Here is an 18,068-nt window from a genome sequence, read left to right as displayed (position 1 = left end):
TGCTGTCACTTGAATTTTCCACATGTAGCGTTCTGCACCTGCTGAAGTTTCAGATAAGAGAGCCAGTGTGGTGTAGTGGTTAAGAGCATGGGACTGGGACTCAGACGATCTGGGTTCTAGTCCCCGCTCAGCCATGGAGCCAACTGGGTGACTTTGGGCCAGTCACAGACTCTCAGCCCAACCTACATCACAGGGTTGTTGTTGTGGGGATAAGTTGGAGGAGGAGAATGATGTAAGCTGCCTTGAGCCCTTTGTAGGAAAAAGGCAGGATATAAATGAGGAAATAAATAAATAAATAAATGTTTTTCAAAAGCAGCTCCTCAAAGAACCTGTCAAAAAAAAACTCAAGGCATGGAACCAATGCATGTTTCACTATGGCCAGATCCAGCTTTTCAAGGAAAGGGTTCGGTCGACACACTAGCCTTAGTTGTGTGGTCTGAGAGAAGCAACAGCCTGAGATGTTTCAGTTTCTGAGTCAGAGAGGAAGCTGTAGAGTCAGGCCACCCATGGGAAGCAACGATCCAGTTCTACCAGGCCTCCCACTGGCCAGTAAGCCAGGACATGTGAAGTGCAGGATGCTTACATGGCCTCCCCTTCAGAGCTGGGAGACCTGACCTTGGCTGGGAGACCTGACTGCTTCTCAGTCAGGGATGACTTCCATGGGTGCAGCACAGCAGGACACCTGTGCGGGAGAGGCTGTTTTAGGGGTGTCTCCATTGGTGCACTGTCAACCAAGGAGGGCAGGGAAGAGGCAAGACTTGGCTTTGGTCAAGCCAAGACCAAAAGTCTTTAGTGGCTGCTCCCTTGTAACAAGAGCAACAGTCAAGATTGCTGAAAGCAGCATCTTTCTAACCCCAAAGGCTTCCTTGTCTTGTTTCTTCATAGGAACTATAAACTTGCTTGAACTTATTCTGTATTCTGAACCTGAGTTTATTCAGCTCTGTTGTTGGAAAACCTGGAGACTGATTCTCGTTAGGGAACTATGTTGTCCTCTGTTCTTTACTGATTTATATTTGGACTCTAAAGGCTCAGTGCCTTTGCTAAAATTATTGTAGAAAAAGCTTTATTGAGACCTGCTCATCAGTGTCAAGAAGTCAGAGCTTGAGCCTCCTGGCCGCAGCTGAAATCTGGAATCCAGATTCTGGGCTGAATCCAGGAGTATGCCCAAACTGCAAAGTTGGGTCTGAGTCTTCGGTGGAAATGTAACCGAATGAGTCCTCCCCTTTACCCAAAAAGATTCCCAGGGTGGCATTTGTAGAGACAGTCTCAAATCTCAGGTTTCCATTTTAAATGTAAGACTGGTTATCCAAGGAATAAAAATGGGGAGAGGGGAGATACATATTAAAAGTTATAAAATTGTTTTGATGTACAAAATGTGTGATAAGGGCAATGTATTAATTAAGCCATTTCAAAAACCAAATGCTGTATTTGGGTAGGCTGAAGCCCAAATAGCATGAGATCCTCTCTTGTGATTAATTCTTTTATGAGCTGAAATAAATATTTAAGCAAAGCAATGCCATTTGGATATGCTTATTTTATTGCTTTAATTATGCTTGAGCAATAATTGAATGATCGGAGCACTTCATTAATTTCAGTTTCTTTCCTATCAGTAATACGTAGGAATCCATTTGGGATGGACATCTGTTGCCGGAAGGGGTCACAAAGTCCACTGCAGGAGCTCTACAATCCGACCCAGGTGAGTAGCTTGGTGCTACCGCAGCGGTTCTCTAGGCACAATCCCACATGTGCAGTGCCATTATGCTCCTGAAGAATTTCCTACTTCCTAGCACAATGCACGGCGGCAGCAGAAAAGACAGGTACTCTCCTTGCCAGATTATTTTGCTTATCAGAGAGCCCCAGTGTGTTCCTACCTTCTGTGGATAGGGAAATGAAGAAGAGATAACGCATAGATACATGCTGAGAACACCTTCGGCTTTTAATGCTGTTTTCCTTTCAGGGCATTGTTTGGTAGAAACTGCCGAAAACTAGAAAACTAAGACGTTGGAGGTGTATGGAGCCTCACACACTCATAACAATTCCCTAGCTAAAATGCGTCCATCTTTGTTCACATGTGGATTCAGGCAGCAGGGATGGTTCTGCCAGTTTATCAGCCATGCATGTGAAGAATATGCTCCTCCTCAAGCCCTACAGAAAAGACATGGATGACATGCTGTGGAAATTGGTTTTTTCCTTTAGTATATGTAGCTACATTTGTCTTTCTGCTTCAACTAACTGATCGTGTGAGTTGATTTAACCACTGAACTCTGTGTGCCAGAAAATACTGTGAGAGTTTTGACACCATGCTGCTCTTCTCTTGGGCATTATCTCTCTGGATCAACGTAGATGTTCGTTAAAGGGTGTAACCTGGGTTGAAGGGTCTTCATCAGGAGAAATATATAAAAGCAATAACTATACTGGTTAGTTTCACCTTGTTTGGATGGTGGCATTCTGAAATTGTTGATGCTGCATTAGCCGATCACAGCTGTTGTGTGCAGTGGTGTAACCGAGCTGGGGCTCACAGGGTTGAAGCACTGGGACTTTTTTTATCGGTGGGAATGACAGTATCACCTCCTGCCACCCACAGACTTCCCTGTTCCACCTGAACTAAGCTGCAGTCCTCATACTGGCTGGGTGGCGATGGATTTCCCCAGCAGCAGTAGACTGTTGTGAGTTATGCCATGCTCTCATCTCTCTTTCGTACACATCTATAGATCTGTAGACACAGTGACTGAGTTCAGACGCCATGCCAAGCAACCCTGTGTGCTTTCCACCTTGCGTGGTCTTCTGTGTGGATGTCCCTGGAAGGCAATTAGGCACATTGTGGTAGTGCTTGCTTTCCCCTGCCAGCATATTCTTCCTTGCAAGGGGACTCTTGAGCAGGAGGGAGGGTCCCCAGTCCACACTCAGGCAAAAGGGGGGAGGAATCAGCTGGGAAGGGAGCTGTGGCCCCCTCCGTGAGTGCCTGAGGGAGGCTTCTCCCACATGAGCGGTGGGGCAAGGAGCAGCAGGGTGACAGTACCCAGTGGGGGGCTGCCACGTTAGTGGATTTCTCCTGCACCACCCCCCTTGTTCACCAGAGGGAAGCTTTCCCAAGCTAACTGGAATAGATCTAGCTGTTAATATAGGGGGAAGGTAAAAAGGTTTTCACCCGGTGCTGAAAAGAATGCGGAGTAGGCACCGGGTGCACCTCTTTGGGGAGCTCATTCCATAGCCAGGGTGCCACTACTGAAAAGGTCCTTCTCCGGGTAGCCACCATCCTTACTTCCCAGAGTCTTCCCAGAGTAGGTGCATGGGGGTAAGGCGTTCCTTCAGAGAACCCGTCCCCAAGCTGCTTGGGGCTTTGAATGTTAATGCTGGCACGTTGCATCAGGCCCCAACTCCTACTGGCAGCCAGCGCAGCTGGAAAAGGACTGGTGTAATATGTTCACCTAAGCCAGTCCCCTTAGCAATCTTGCTGCCCTGTTTTGTATCAGTTGAAGTCTCCGGATCATTTTCACAGCTGGCCCCAAGTCCCAGGCATTGCAGAAATCTTTGCCACTGGCAAGAATGTCAGCAGGCCACTCTTGCCGAGTGGCTCTATGGTTCTGACCTTGGTACCACTTGGAGTTGTGTTTTCTAGTACAGACAATGCAGCAAGCAAACACAGTATTTATTTATTTATTTTCCAATTTATATCCTGCCTTTTTCCTACAAAGGGCTCAAGGCAGTTTACATCATTCTCCTCCATCTTATCCCCACAACCCTGTGAGGTAGGTTGGGCTGAGAGTCTGTGACTGGCCAAAGTCACCCAGTTGGCTCCATGGCCGAGCGGGGACTAGAACCCAGGTCATCTGTGTCCCTGTCCCATGCTCTTAACCACTACACCACACTGGCTATTAAGAGAGCTTAGTTGTTCCTGCTCATGTTTTCTTAAAGCCAAGCTTTCGGATACCACTGTAATACCATGATGGAGCTCAGGTGACAGGACAAACCAAATTGCATCAAAAAACACCATTGCTTTTGGGTCATGTTAACCCACCCAATGAGTTACCTGCGTGTTGGAGGCCTCCCCTTGACTGTATCAGTGCCTTCCTTCAGAATGGTGACTGCACCTCCGGTCCAGTGACTGAGGCTATCCTCACCCACGACAGATTTGCCACTTCCAGCCTTCTGCTTGTGTTTGTGGCACATAGTGTTACTTGACATTGTAGGTGTGATAACGGTACAGGCAATCCAGGGGCGAGCAACACGCATCCTGTGCCCACAGTGTTGTCCTCTGCATCCTTTTTGGGTGCTTTTTCCAAGCACAAATGAGCCTCCGTTTGCCCACACTGAGCCCTCAACTGGTGAGCCTGACTTGAAGTAGCATTTCCTGTTAGCAATGGAGGGGAAACCCTGCCATTGAGGAGTAAAATGCAAGGCCAGCTATTAAACATATTTATTAAGGTTTAACAGCTGCCTATTATATATTTATACCTTAATGAATAAGATTTTGTGAAACTTGGTCAGCTATTAAGGGAAGTGACTCATAATAAATCTCACTCATTAGATTTAACAAGGCACTAAATGATTCAAAACCTCCTTGATTAAAGAAAGAATCACTGAAAGGCTTGGAAAATGGGTTCCTTCCCACTGATATAAAATGGTTTGGGAAGACGGGTGTCAGTGGAGAGATGTGAGTTAGCCATGATGTATAACTTTCATATAGCCTGAAGTCCCTGATCCGGCCTAATCTTGGAAGCTAAGCAGGGTCGGGCCTGGTTGAAATCTGGATGGGGGACTTAAATGTTGTGAACCACCCAGATGGTATGCAAAGATAATGATGATGATGAGGAGGAGGAAGAAGAAGAAGTGGAAATGTCCAATCTCTTCCTGTTCCACATGTGGGACTAATACTTCTATCCTTGCTATTAATGTTAACTCACTAAGGGCACGATTCTATGGTCTCCCGCTTTCACCCTGCACTCTTGGAGCCACAGCTCTGAAGACTGAGCTCTCCTTGCAGCAGACATGGAAAGAATAATGTCGGCTGCCTCCCCTGAGGTCCCAGAGGGAAGAAGCTGGGGGTGGACTATGGCAGCGGACTTACTCTGATTTCTGTCGGCAGCTTTCCTGAGAGGATCCCCTCTCTCCCTGGGGATTAATCTAAATGGCTGAGCATGGCCATCTAGATAAAACTAAGTGTGCAAGGCATGGCGCACTTTGTTCAGGGTGCAGGATGCATGCAGGCTGCCAAGGCCAGGGGCTTCCCGTCTTGCAGTAATATGGCAGCCTAAGGGTACCATCCAATGCTTGTTTCAATGGAAAAGTCCTACGGCTGCAGCAAGCAGGAGCTGTCCGACTTTCCTGCCTGAACATGCATAGGATTGCTCCCTGAATGCGTCGGAGTTTAACTTGACACTGAAGAAATTAGCACAAGGTTCCCACGGAGAATGACATTTGTGACGCAAGTGGGTCCAGCTCTTTGTAGCTAACTGGAAGGTGTACATAAAACTTTCAACAGGATGAAAGTGAGCTTGCCTAAGGGGGAGCCAATAAAACCTTGAAATGCTTTTAGGGAATGACTGGTAAGGAAAAAGAGCTCTAACCTTATTGCCTCTGGGGTTTGCTGGGCAAAATTCAATATGTGCTCACTCTTTTTCTGTATCCATTGCCAGAGGTCACAAATTAAGATAAGGACATAGAAAAGCAGTAAAGAGGCCTTAATTCCCACATCTTTGAAGGCTTGATGAATGCAACGTTTTCCTGTGTTTCAGCTAGGAGCTCATTTTACTGCTATATAGTTTCTTTTCCTTTCCTTTCTAGGTATGTCTTGACCAAGCATTCAGCATTAGAATTCCTTCTGCATCTTCCTCTTGGAGGGAGCCAAGTAGAGTCAATGTTTGAATAAGGGCAAAATTTCTCACAGCCACCGCTGAACTAAGCAGATGACGTTTTTTCGCACATAAAGAATTTCCATTGGTACACTGGCATCTTCTGTTCATAATGCATTAGAGAAAAAGTGAGAGGTGGGGAGAGATGCTGGGGGGGAGTGGGGGGGAGGGAGACTCAGCCTAACATTTCAGCTGCCTTTTCAGACGGCTTTTGTGGAGGCGTAGAGGGCATAGCAGAGCAAATTCTGGTAGATGTTTGTACTGTTGATTTTCACCATTCCTTTCAATGGGTAGACAAATGAGAGGGAGAAGGGTGAAGTGAGCTGATCATAGGCCAGCCACATGAATCTCTCTGTTGTTGCTGTTTAATTGGCAATATTGGCAATACCTAGCTTAGTCCAGATACTCAGAGAGGCAGAAAAATGCAAGAAGGTGATTTCTGCTAATGTGTTGTCCTTTAATGGCATGTGGGGCTTGATTGAAGCAGGCGCGAGGGGAGATGTTTGCACCTAGATAGATGCATCCACTCAAGCATAGGGAGGCCTTGGCTCAGTGGTTCACATGAACACTGCAGCCCGGGATGCCTCATTTAAGCCAGGGTTGGTTGTGGCATGTGCCAGTGGCCATTTTGAATGTTCAGGTCAGAATTGGGACGCCTCAGGCACCAAGCCATATGTTGTGTGGGATCCAGAATTCATCCAACAAGGTTGTGTGTGTGTGTGTGTGTGTGGTTAGGGACTGGAATGGTAGGTCACCTATACAGACCAGGCCTGGAGAAATCTCTTGTCACACTCCGTCTTGCCCTGTGGCAATTTCTGCCTTTTTAGTTGTCAGCTTATTCTTACTTCCTTAGTGATCTGCTTCACGCATAACATTCACCAACAGATTATTTAATCCATGCCACCGTTTGTGACCATACACAGGATTTGTCTGGATAATTACTGAACAAACCATGGTTTGTTTTCTCAGTCCTGGGTCATTTGTTTTTCTCCTCTTCCACTTGCTTTTCCCTGTGTTCCAAATGCCTTTGTATTCCTGGCATGTAAAGCTGCTGGTTTTTTCTTGCTCAGTAGTTCTGTAGCCTGGTGAAACAACTCATGATCACCCCATGGTTCTGGATTTGCTCATAATAACAACACAGAGCAAATAACTCAGAGTTCACAACTCAAGATGAAAAAGGATTCCCTTTCTGGGTTGTTCATGTTTAACAAACTGTGGTTTGCTGAGGCAGGTAGGTTCATTCATCGCAACAACCTAGACCTTATAGCCCATGGGTTAAATAAACCTTGTGCCATAAACCCCTGTCTGCTTTTTGACATACTATATTTGGAACTTTTAAAAATAGAACCTGAACACAATTTGGCTGTAAGTAGGTTTTTTAAAAACTTATCTGTGGCTTTAAAAAAAAGGATAGTATAGTAGCAGCGGAGATACGCATGGCCTATCTCTGCCCCAACTGTGGCAGGCAGGAAAGAAGGGTAAGTGAATCTGTGGTAGAGCTTGAGAGACTTTAGGATTAACAGGATGAAAGAGACCAAGCTTCTCCTTGTTCCTGGTCGTGTGTATTTTCAGACCTCAGAAATCCATTTTATTTTATTTTATTTTTTGAATGGCCAGACCTGTATTTGCAAAGTGTATTCTTAGAAAAGCAACACAGTGCAGCATCTTGTAATTTGTGTGGCCTCCTAAGGACGCTCTGGTCTAAAAATAAGTTAATTACCAAGCAGCCCACAGAGCTTAAGTCAACCAAGGTTCAAAATTTCCCAGCAACATATTTGAGGCTTGAGCACATCTGTGGGTGTCACTTATCCTTTCACTCTGGCTGGAAACAGAACCAAATCATAAGCAATTAGTGACAAAGTTTGGCATGGTAATGGAAGAGAAAATTACTACCCTTTTTTCCAGGAAGGGTCTCGATCTTGCTTTCCTATGCAGGAAAAATCCTAATCGGATATAGAGGCTGCTTCCATTGCAAACAAAGGTCCGCTTCAGGTATGAACACTGGGATTCTTTGGGGTCTTGTTTGGATCAACCAGTCAAATGATTGGTGAGTTTTTATATCCACTTTTTGGAGCACCATTTTTCATGGTTAGAAACACAGGGTGCAAGCAAACAAATAAATACACAAACACAAATCATATGTTTTGCCTTTCTTTGCCACATACTATCTGTATTTAGAACAGGGGTAGAAATGCTGTGGGCTACGGATGTTTGACCACAACTCCAGCAGCCCTGACCATCACCCACTGTGCTGGAATTCATGTGCACAGCAATGTGCAAGAGCTGCCTGTGTTTATTATTTTTATTTTTATGATTGATTATGTGTAAAACTGACACACCTCTTGCTCACTTGAAAAATGTTCCCTGCTCCCATTGAAGAAACAGCATTTGGAAGCAATGAATCAAAAGAGTCCCTTCAAATGTCTGAAGAAGGTGTTGAGGATGTAATGAAACTTGGTAATTTCCTAGCCTAGTTGTAAAACTGCCCAGAAAAATCAAGGGCTAGGTTTGAAGTTGACTAGGGGAAAAAGGCAAGCAGGTGAGTATGTTAGTGTGGCTGGAAAGACTGAGAAAAGGCTCAGATCAGCAGTGTGGTGCCAATTGCACGAATGGAACATGGTAAGATGCATGCGCCAGAAAAGCACCAAACCAACTGAAATGTGGCGAATCAGTGGGGATTCAGCTTTAACTTGTGGTAGAAGAACAATTCTTGACAGTGCTAGCAGCCCTTGCCTGGAGTTTTGGTTCCATTATGAGGTGCAGCATTCGTACAATCTGAATTTTCTTTTCACAGAATGCCTATATTTAAGCAGTCAAATTGCTATAAGGTTTTCTTTGCTGAAGACAGAACTGAAAAATAAACCCAAGCCTTGTAGATCATACCCTGTTTGATGCTTTGTTGCTTCAGGGTTGTTGTGCAGAAATTTATTGATTTTCAACAAAAGCGAACCACCTGTTGCCACAGGTAAGAAAGCACTTGGAAAACTGAGAAGCAAGATGTGCTTACTCCACCACAACTGCATTCAATCCATGTTCTCCACCCTCCCATGACTGAGATGGTCAAATTGAGGGCTGAATGAGACATTAAGTTCTGCATCCACTATTCCTGTGATAATATGAATCATCATTGCAGCGCTCAGAGATAACACTATAAAACGCTTCCACTATAGTGGATAACACTTCCACTATAAAATCCAGCGCTGGTTCTACCATTAAGCAGAATTGGACAACCACTTTAGATGACTAATGCTTAGAAGCAATACCTCTGTAGGTGGCAGCTCCCCAAACTGATCTGTCTGTTGGAAGACAGCCTTCTCTGTTCACCGCAAAACAGTCCACTGCCATCGCCTCCCAGTGTAGTGCAAGATGCTATTCCATTGAGCAGAATTCAAGTGCCAGCTTGGTTACTTTATGGATGTGGAACGGGCTTAAGGAAGACAGCTTCTTGTCCTTTGCCTCAAGCTGCAGAATGTCTTGGGCTTGCCCTGGCAATTTTTTTTTCTTTTTGAGTGGAGAATTGAAAGTTTTTGGGAGGGTTTACACATGCATGTTCTTATTCACAGATGTAGCATCATATATTCTAAGTTTGATCTAGTTAGAGTGCTGTCCCTGCGGAAGCCAAAATGACAACAGCAGTACAGAGGTGGAGCAATATTAGCAGAGATAGAGCAATCTCAAAGTTTGCATAAGTGTGAAAATCTCGGGGGGGGGGGCAGGGGGAGACCTGAATGTTAAACTGCCCAATGGTCCTTTGAGAATTGAGCATGCTTCTTGCCTCCAGAATGCTGAGTGACTGTTAATGGGGAGGGGGGGGGGGAATTCCTGAGAACCTGGTGGAGAAGGTATGTTAAAAGAAGGATGGAGGAAGACACACACAATTAGAGAGCTGACACCTCCCTGCCTTCTTGCTCTAGGCAGCTCCCACCCGGGAAGGGGGAGAATTCCCTGCCCCAGACATGCATATGCAACACACTATTGCAGAGCTCCACTTGTTAAGTTGCAATTAGCATGTGTGAGCAAAGCAACACAGATGGGAGTGCTGTCAGCTTCAGAACAGCATGCTTCAATGGAAACGGCTTACACATTCAGCTAAGGGTATTGAGCCATCAGCAGACGAGGGGCTGGCAGTGCACTCCTACACATGCCACTCAGAAGTAAAATCCAACAGGTTTGGTGGGACTTGGTTCCTCACATGGGGTAGCAAAGTGGCCTTCCCCAGCCTGGTGCCCTCCAGATGACCAGAATTGTTTTATGTAACATGCAGGCAATATGGATGCATATTATATGCAAGATGCTAGCAGTCTTTGGAAAGGAGGCCCAGCACTGAGCTGCTAAACTTACTTGGGTCCTGTGCAGCCTGATATTTAGGTCTTCTCTTGTCTCTACAAGCCGTAGAAGTAAATTAGACATCCCCTGTGCCTTCATAGCAGGGAAGGCTTGGGAAAAGGATTTGTTGGCTTTCCCGAGAGTCATGCATTTATTCAGCGCTGTTCCTGCTTTACTGTTTGTGCTGAGGGAAAAGGAAGCAAAGAATTACAGGCAAATGACTGATACATAGGCCTGGTTTGCATGTTTTGACAAGCCTGAGTATGGGTTGAGTATGGGCTGCTGTTGAATCATGGGCTGTCATTCTGTGCAAATCCAGCTCTGCAATTTAACTATGAGTTGTTAGCCACAAACAGCCTGGAAAGAGAATCCATGGTTTGTTACTGGGTTATAAACTTTGGATTGTTAGTGGTTAACAACCCAGAGTTAAAGCACAGTGCAGGGTCTGTGTTTTCACAGTTCAATAACAATTGAACAACAGCCCATGCTTAACCCACTGAACCTATGCTCTTGGTTGTTGTTATTTGTGTACTACATCATAGAAACCATTATGTGATAAAACATGTTTAATTTACTCATGAACGCTCAGCCATGTAAACTTGTAAGAAACAATTCTGTCATAGCAGTAGTTTAGCAGTAGCTCCCGTACCTTTTGTATAATATCACCCTTCTAGCCTTATTTACAAATTTGTCATTGCTTTTCTGTGCTTAGAGATCATCAGAGCACAGAAGACACCTTTTATATTGATAAAGAGTAGAAAGAAACTGAGATTTTACTTTTTTGTGGCAAGTGTGAAAATACCAGCTGCAGTCTGGGCCTTCTTTAATGCAAACTGAAGACAAAGATTGTAAGTTGCTCTCATCTTTAGCCAAGTTCTGTTGGGATTGCCACTCAAGTTCTTAACATTGGGATTGTATTACTTTTCGGAGCAGAAAATTAGGATGTGGGTCATCATCTTGTATGTTGCGATCCAGACGTAGCAACAGCCATACTTGTGGTTCCACTGACAAGATCCATCCTAACATTTGCTGCTTCTTTAATAAATGAATAAATGTAACAACAGTACAAAAACAAAAAGAAAAGAGGGTGAGGTTATGGCTGAGTTTGTAAATCATGGCTTTTGCTGTTGTTAAGTGCAGTCAAGTATGTGCCATCTCCTGCTCATGCTGACCCTATGTAGGAAAGCCCTCCAAAATGACCTATTTGTGACAGTCCTGCTCAGCTCTCGAATCATGGCTTATAAAGAATGATGTATACAGCCAGATGTATATAGCCAGTTTGCTTTCCTTTTTCTGTGCAGTCAGGTAAACCAGTGAGGAAAGGGAGAACTCCATATTATGGCTGGATTTGTGATAATGGTTTATTAGGACCAAATCACCCAGGATCTTAAACTAGATTTAAACCATAATTTCTTGTTTGGCTATAATCTTGGATCATTTAGGTGCAATAAACCACAATCTCAGGTTCAGATGTAACCTGAAGTCCTCCCCTGCCTGGACTGTTAACCCTCTTGTGTGAACCAGGAACAAAACAGGCCATGTATACCAGCATACAGCTTGTGTTTATTTTGATTTAATAAGTCAGGATTTCTTGCTAAATATGACAAATGAATATGCCCTATATCTATACCACAAGTGTATATTTCTATACCATTTTAACTTCCATAGCTTCCTGCTCACTCCTCAAAATGTATAAATCCCTAAAATTATAGTTTGGTAAAGGGGCTCAGAATTATGTTAGAGAGGTTTCTCTTCTCCTGTTCTAACAAAATGTCATGAGAAGCATTGCGGTAGGGCTAGCAAATATATCTTTAAAAGAATCAAAGTGAGTTCCAGTATTTGAAGTTGGGATTAAAAATGGATCCTGTTTCTGAAACGGCTGTAGACTGAATTAACCAAGTTATATTGAGCTTTAAGCAGAGTTATAAGGCCACTAGCATGCAAGAATGATACATTTTGTTAACACTGAAGACACTAATCATGAATGCTAACTGAAATTAAAACTGGAAGTAGAATACAGTGATAATATGTGGAATGTGATGCCGTTCTCTTACCATCACTAATCTTTCCTTTGGCTATTGAATTATTCTTCAATAATGAATAGCTGTTGTTTAATCACAGCCATAATGTGTGGTCATATTTATACTTTTACCAGTAGTTACTGAATTGTTGAACAACAATGCACATTTATTATAATCTAACTTTAAAAAGATACACAGCCTGTTTTCGTCCAAAAAGCCACAAAAGTGAAATTGCCCTGTGTATATATGTTCAGATCTGGAGCTCTTGGACTCCAGTGTAGGCTGGCGAAACTTCAGTCTGAAAACACAGGCAGACCATCACCTTAATGAGCACAGTTGATGATATGGATTGCCCGTGTGTAAGAATTCATCACATGGAAAGTTATGTGACCCAGAGATAATAGGCACAACCAAATACGGGCTTCCAGAAGCAGCCCACTATTCCTGCCTTTTGCATCCATGGGAATCCAACAGGAGAGGAATAAATTGATGTCTCTCTAAGGGATTTTCTGTATGTATTTTTATTGAGCAATAAAATGCATGGTTGTTCACTTGCTGCAGACAGTGCTGAGCTAGATGGATGAATGTTCGGATGTTGTATAAAGCACCTTACACTAGGTAGCGTCCTGAGTTGCCTGCTGCTCATGAATCAGGAATTAATGGATCCTGAAACAGCCAGAAGCAAGCGGAAGGGCACACTTGTTTCTAAAATGCCGCAGGTCACTGATGCTGCCAGAAGAAGTTCTGTTCCTCTGTCTCAGCCTGGGAAAGGGCATTGCTGCTTGCTTCCAAGGTTCTGGTTCCTGCTGTGCCCATGGTGGGTCCTGGAAGAGGCGCAGCAGCAGCACAGGACACGGTGGTACATTTCTGTGCTCCCAGATCTGCGTGTGACCCGGGCACTTACTGCCTGGTAATCCTGGCAGCAATTACGGACACTTTCTCCTATGCCCTGTTGCAGAGCTTTGTTTTAAGGTGAGTTGTTGCTTCCTAAAGCCCCATAAAAACAAAATGTATTTGCACTGTTTTTACAAGCTGAGGATGTGCATGTGCGCCCATGCACAGTTGGGCATGGAAACATTCCCACATCTTTCAGAACAGCAAATAGGAATAGAGAAACAGTGAGTCAAAAGGGGTCTCCTGGGCCATCTAGTCTGACCCCTGGCTCCAGCCAGCTCCACTCATGCATGCCTACCATGTGCATGTCCAGCCTATTCTTAAATACTCTCACCAGTTGGGCTTCAGTAAGTCCAAACCTTTCAGAAACAATTAGATGCTTCATCATTTCAAACCTAATGACCCTGTGCTCTGCATAAAGCTTTTCTAAAACAGTTGAATATAGCAACAAAATCATTTGTTCTTGGTTTCCTCCCTTGTAAGCTGTCCAGAGACTTTTTTTTAAAGTAATGGATGGCATAGAAACATTTTAAATAAATAAATGTGTAGCACCTAAGTGGATGCTCCCCAAGCAACCTTTTAAAAAGCAGCAAATCAATAACATCTGGGAGGCCAGAATGATATATAAATACACTTAGGAAGTGCAACAAGCAAGAAACCCCAATTTTAAAGAAGATAATGGGGTATGATAATAGGGTACGGTGGGGATATGGTAATATGGTACAAACCTCTGATCTCACCCAACCTAATACAGTGCAGATTCTGAAATACAAGGAAAGGAAATGGTATGTAGGTGGCCGCTTAAACATTGCTGAAAAAGAAGGCATGCATGATCAGAGAGAGAGAGAGGACAAAAGAGGACACCGATCTGTGCAACATGTGCATATGGCAGTTTACATGCACCAGTGCGCATTTTGAAATGCAGCGCATCTCGCCCCAGGGGGGAAGCAACATTATTACGGGCTTGCTCAGTCTGCAGTCATCTAGTTTCTCATTGCTGGGGAGCAACTTCAAGACCTCTGCTTGCTCTCCAATCTGTTGGTTCTCCACCTTTAAATCAGACTAGGACTGAACAGCCTGTCAAGCAGAGGACTGTCCTCTGTAAAATAGGACCCATGTCCACAAGCAGGTCTCAAAATTGCAGTCTTCTGGTTGTGGAAAGCAGACACTTCCAGCAGAACTAACTGCCTGGATACTTTGTTTATGTACACATTTAGGTGTAAAGGTTTTTGAATGATAGGATCAAGAAGGATAGGAAGGGCCAAAATTACTCCTGCTACATTTGTGCTTGGACCTCGGCTCCCAGAAGAATAATTTGCATCCTGTGCTGGCACTGTTCACTTTCCATTCAAACAATAATGGGGAAATAGGAGTGGGTGAAACTCAGGTGCAGAACAGCTGAATGAATACAGGTTTGTATACCATTTGCATGTGTCAATTTATGTGCATAGATACAATGCTACAATAATTAGAAATGCAATATAGTGGGGAAGATGGTGACCAGCTGAGCTGCCCATTCGTGCAGCGTCCACGGGCAATTTAGAACTTCTTGCTGTTCTCCCTCCTGACAGTGCTTTCTCATTTCATAGATGCATAGAATAGTAGTGTCAAAAGGGTCCAAGAAGACCTTCGGGTCCAACCCCCTGCTGGTGCAGGGTGCAAAGTCACACCATCCCACGTAGATGATTGTCCAGCTTCGCATTGAAAGTCTGTAGTATGGGAGAGCACATGACCTCTCTTGGCAACTGGTTCCACTGTCACATTGCTCTGACAGGAAGTTTTTCTGGTGTCTAGCCAGATTCTGGTGTGCTGTCGTTTAAATTTGTTGTTCCATGTTCTCAGGGATGAGTGAGAAGAGATCTTTTCCTTCCTCTTTGTGACAGCCCTTGTGAGGTGCTTGTAGAGTGCTCTCCTCTCCGCTCCTCTTCTCTGGCTGAACACACCCAGTTCTCTTAGTCTCTTATTTTAGGGCTTGATTTTCAGACCCTGGATTATCTTTGTCACCGTCCTCTGAACCCTTTAGTTTTTCTGCATCTTTCTTAAACTTGTGTGCCCAGAACTGAACACAGTATTCTAGGCAAGGTCTGACTAGTGCAAAGTAAAGGAGAACTGCTAGTACCTCTAGTGTTCTGGAAGTGATACTTCTATACTAGCATTTGGCCTTTTTACAGATTCATTACATTGCTGGCTCATATTTAACTTGTTTACAACAACTCTACGGTCTTTTCTTTTTCAGTGCTGTTGAGCCAAGTATTCCCCATCTTGTATCAATGCATCAGTTCCTCCACCCCGCCTTAAGTGGAGAACTTGGCATTTGTCCCTGTTGAATTTCATTCTTTCTTTTCAGCCCAGTGTTCTAGCTTGTCTAGGTCACCCTGGATCTTCTTTTTGCCTTCCAGGGTGTTTACTATGCTGCCCAGTATTGTGTGGTCTGCAAATTTAATTATCATTCCCTGGACTTTTTCTTCTTCATCATCATTATTATTATTATTATTATTATTATTATTATTATTATTATTATTATTATTATAGCATTTCTATGCCGCCCCTTGCCGAAACCTCGGGGCGGCTTACAACATGATAAAATACATTGAAATACAATAGTACATAATAAATTACCATTAAATATAAAAATACAAAGAATACATTGATTTACAAAAATAAAATTAAAATTATCAGTATAAAATAAAAATATAGGAGGAGAAAGAGAAGGAAGAAGAAGTTGCCCTGGCCAGATCATATGTTTTAACAATTAAAATGATGTTTAAATAAAAAGGTCTTTACCTGGCGCCGAAAAACCAGTAACAACGGTGCCAGGCGGACCTCTTTGGGGAGTGAATTCCATAAGTTGGGCGCCACTGCAGAGAAAGCCCTCCTCCGAGTACTTACTCTCCTAATTTCTTTCATGGAGGGTTCCCGGAGAAGGGACTCTCCCGCAGATCTCAAAGGGCGGTCGGGCATATACGGACGTAAGCGCTCGTTCAGGTAGCCAGGACCCATCTATATCATTAACATTAATCTAATTAATCTAATCTAATCTAAACATTAATCTAATTAAACATTAATCTAATCTAACATTAATCTATATCATTAACATAATATTCATCTATATCATTAACAAAGAAATTGAAGAGCACTGGCCCGCTGTGGCACCCCACTCATTACCTCTCTCCAGTTGGAGAAGGTGCTGCTGATGAGCACTCTTTGTGACTGATTCTGTAGCCAGTTGTGGATCCACCCAGCAGTGGTTCTGTCAAGCCCACTTTTTGCTAGTTTGCTCATCAGGATGTCATGGGGCACTTTGTTGAATGCTTTGATAAAGTCTAGATAAATTATGTCCACAGCATTTCTGCTGTCAATTTGGAAGGTTATCCAGTCAAAAAATTAGATTAAGTTAGCTTGGAATGACTTATTCTTAAGAAATCCTTGTTGGCTTCTGTTCATCGCTGCATTTTCTTCAAGGTGCTTGCAGACTGATTTTTAAAATTATTTGTTCCAGTATTTTCCCTGGGGTTGATGTTAAACTGAGTTGTCTATAATTCCCCAGTTGTCTTTTTTTCTCTTTCTTAAAGACAGGGACAACACTCAGTGCTTCTCTAGTTGTCCGGCACTTCTCCTGTTTCCTAAGATTCAAGGATAATAGATAGTTGTTCAGAGGGTTTTCCATTGGTCCTTATGCAAAAGTGACATGGGGGTTGCCAGCTGGTAAGCCTCGGCAAAGCTGACTTGTACTGTTAACCCATTATTGCATAAAACAATGGAAAAAGTCAAGCTTTATTGCTTCATTATAATCAATGAAACTTGAAAGTGCTAGATGTTGGCATTCTTGCTCTATGTTTAAAGAGAGCCAGTGTGATATAGTGGATACAGTGTTAGATTTTATTTATTTAGGTTTTATATCCTGTTCATTAGTCCAGAGCTCTCAGAATGGGTAATTTATTTATTACATTTATATCCCACCCTTTTCTCTCTCTCGAGGAATCCAAGGTAGTTTGCATAATTCTCTTCCTCTCCATTTTTTTTATTTTTACAACAACCCTGTGAGGTTGGTTAGGCTGGAGGTCAGTGAATGGTCCAAAGACATCCAGTGAGCTTCATGGCCGAGTGGGGCCTAGAACCCAGATCTGCCACGACCACATCCTACACACCAATTGCTATACTACACTGCCTCTCAGTGATTTAGATCAAGGTCCTGGGTTCAGCTCCTCACTCAGCTATTTGTGGCCTTTTTCAGCCTACCTTGCCTCACAGGATAAAGATAGTGAAGATAAAATTCTGGGGACTGAGCAATACAGCATGTATACTGCACTGAGTTTCTTGAACAGTGGGCAAGATTTTAAAAAATGATGATATTACTACTGCTACTACAACTACATACCAGAGCAAACCAGAATTTCTTCCTGAGCAGCATAGCTATGTACTCCTGAGCAAACTTCCTTCATTCTCCCCACTAAAAGGAAAAAAGACCGCTGCTGCTGCTAATATAATGCTTAAATAATCCAATTTTTTTGGTTGTATGACAAAAAAGTCCTCAGGAGATACATCTGTGAAATATTATTGAGTGTAATGCATGCAATTTGGTGAGTGTGTGTTTTTGGGGGGAGACTCGTGAGCCTGCAGCTTTTAATGAAAGATTACATTTGTCACCATTCAGTATCACCAATTATTATTTATAAACAGGATATTTTAGACTGTTTTTCTTCAGCTGCAGATCATATATTTATAATTTTAGGCCTATTGCCAACATTCTCTCCCTGGGCAAGGTGCTTGAGCAGATGGTGGCCAGGCAGCTCCAAGCTCTCTTGGATGAATTGGACTATCTAGATTCATTTCAGTTGGGCTTCAGGCCTGGTTTTGGAACAGAAACTGTCTTGGTCGCCCTGTGGGATGACCTTTGTCAGGATGGAGACATGGGGCATGAAACCCTGTTGATTTTCCTGGACCTCTCAGTGGCTTTTGATACCATCGTCCATGG

At 43.5% G+C, this 18,068-nt stretch overlaps 1 protein-coding gene across 2 annotated transcripts in view; it reads left to right on the top strand.

Annotated features, from left to right (window-relative positions):
• The window catches only part of CHST11 (carbohydrate sulfotransferase 11), a 221,706-nt gene that overhangs the window by 101,078 nt on the left and 102,560 nt on the right, over nucleotides 1-18,068 (top strand). For both annotated transcript variants that reach the window (XM_044441257.1, XM_044441255.1), the window contains exon 2: nucleotides 1,611-1,696. In XM_044441257.1, coding sequence (XP_044297192.1) covers nucleotides 1,611-1,696 — 86 coding nt within the window. The remainder of the gene's footprint in view (nucleotides 1-1,610; nucleotides 1,697-18,068) is intronic.

The sequence above is a fragment of the Varanus komodoensis genome, unplaced genomic scaffold (genome assembly GCF_004798865.1).
Source record: "Varanus komodoensis strain SLA01 unplaced genomic scaffold, ASM479886v1 scaffold39, whole genome shotgun sequence".
Taxonomy (NCBI): Eukaryota; Metazoa; Chordata; class Lepidosauria; order Squamata; family Varanidae; genus Varanus; species Varanus komodoensis.
The sequence above is the reverse complement of the archived record's forward strand: the minus strand, read 5'-3'. Positions and strand labels throughout refer to the sequence as shown.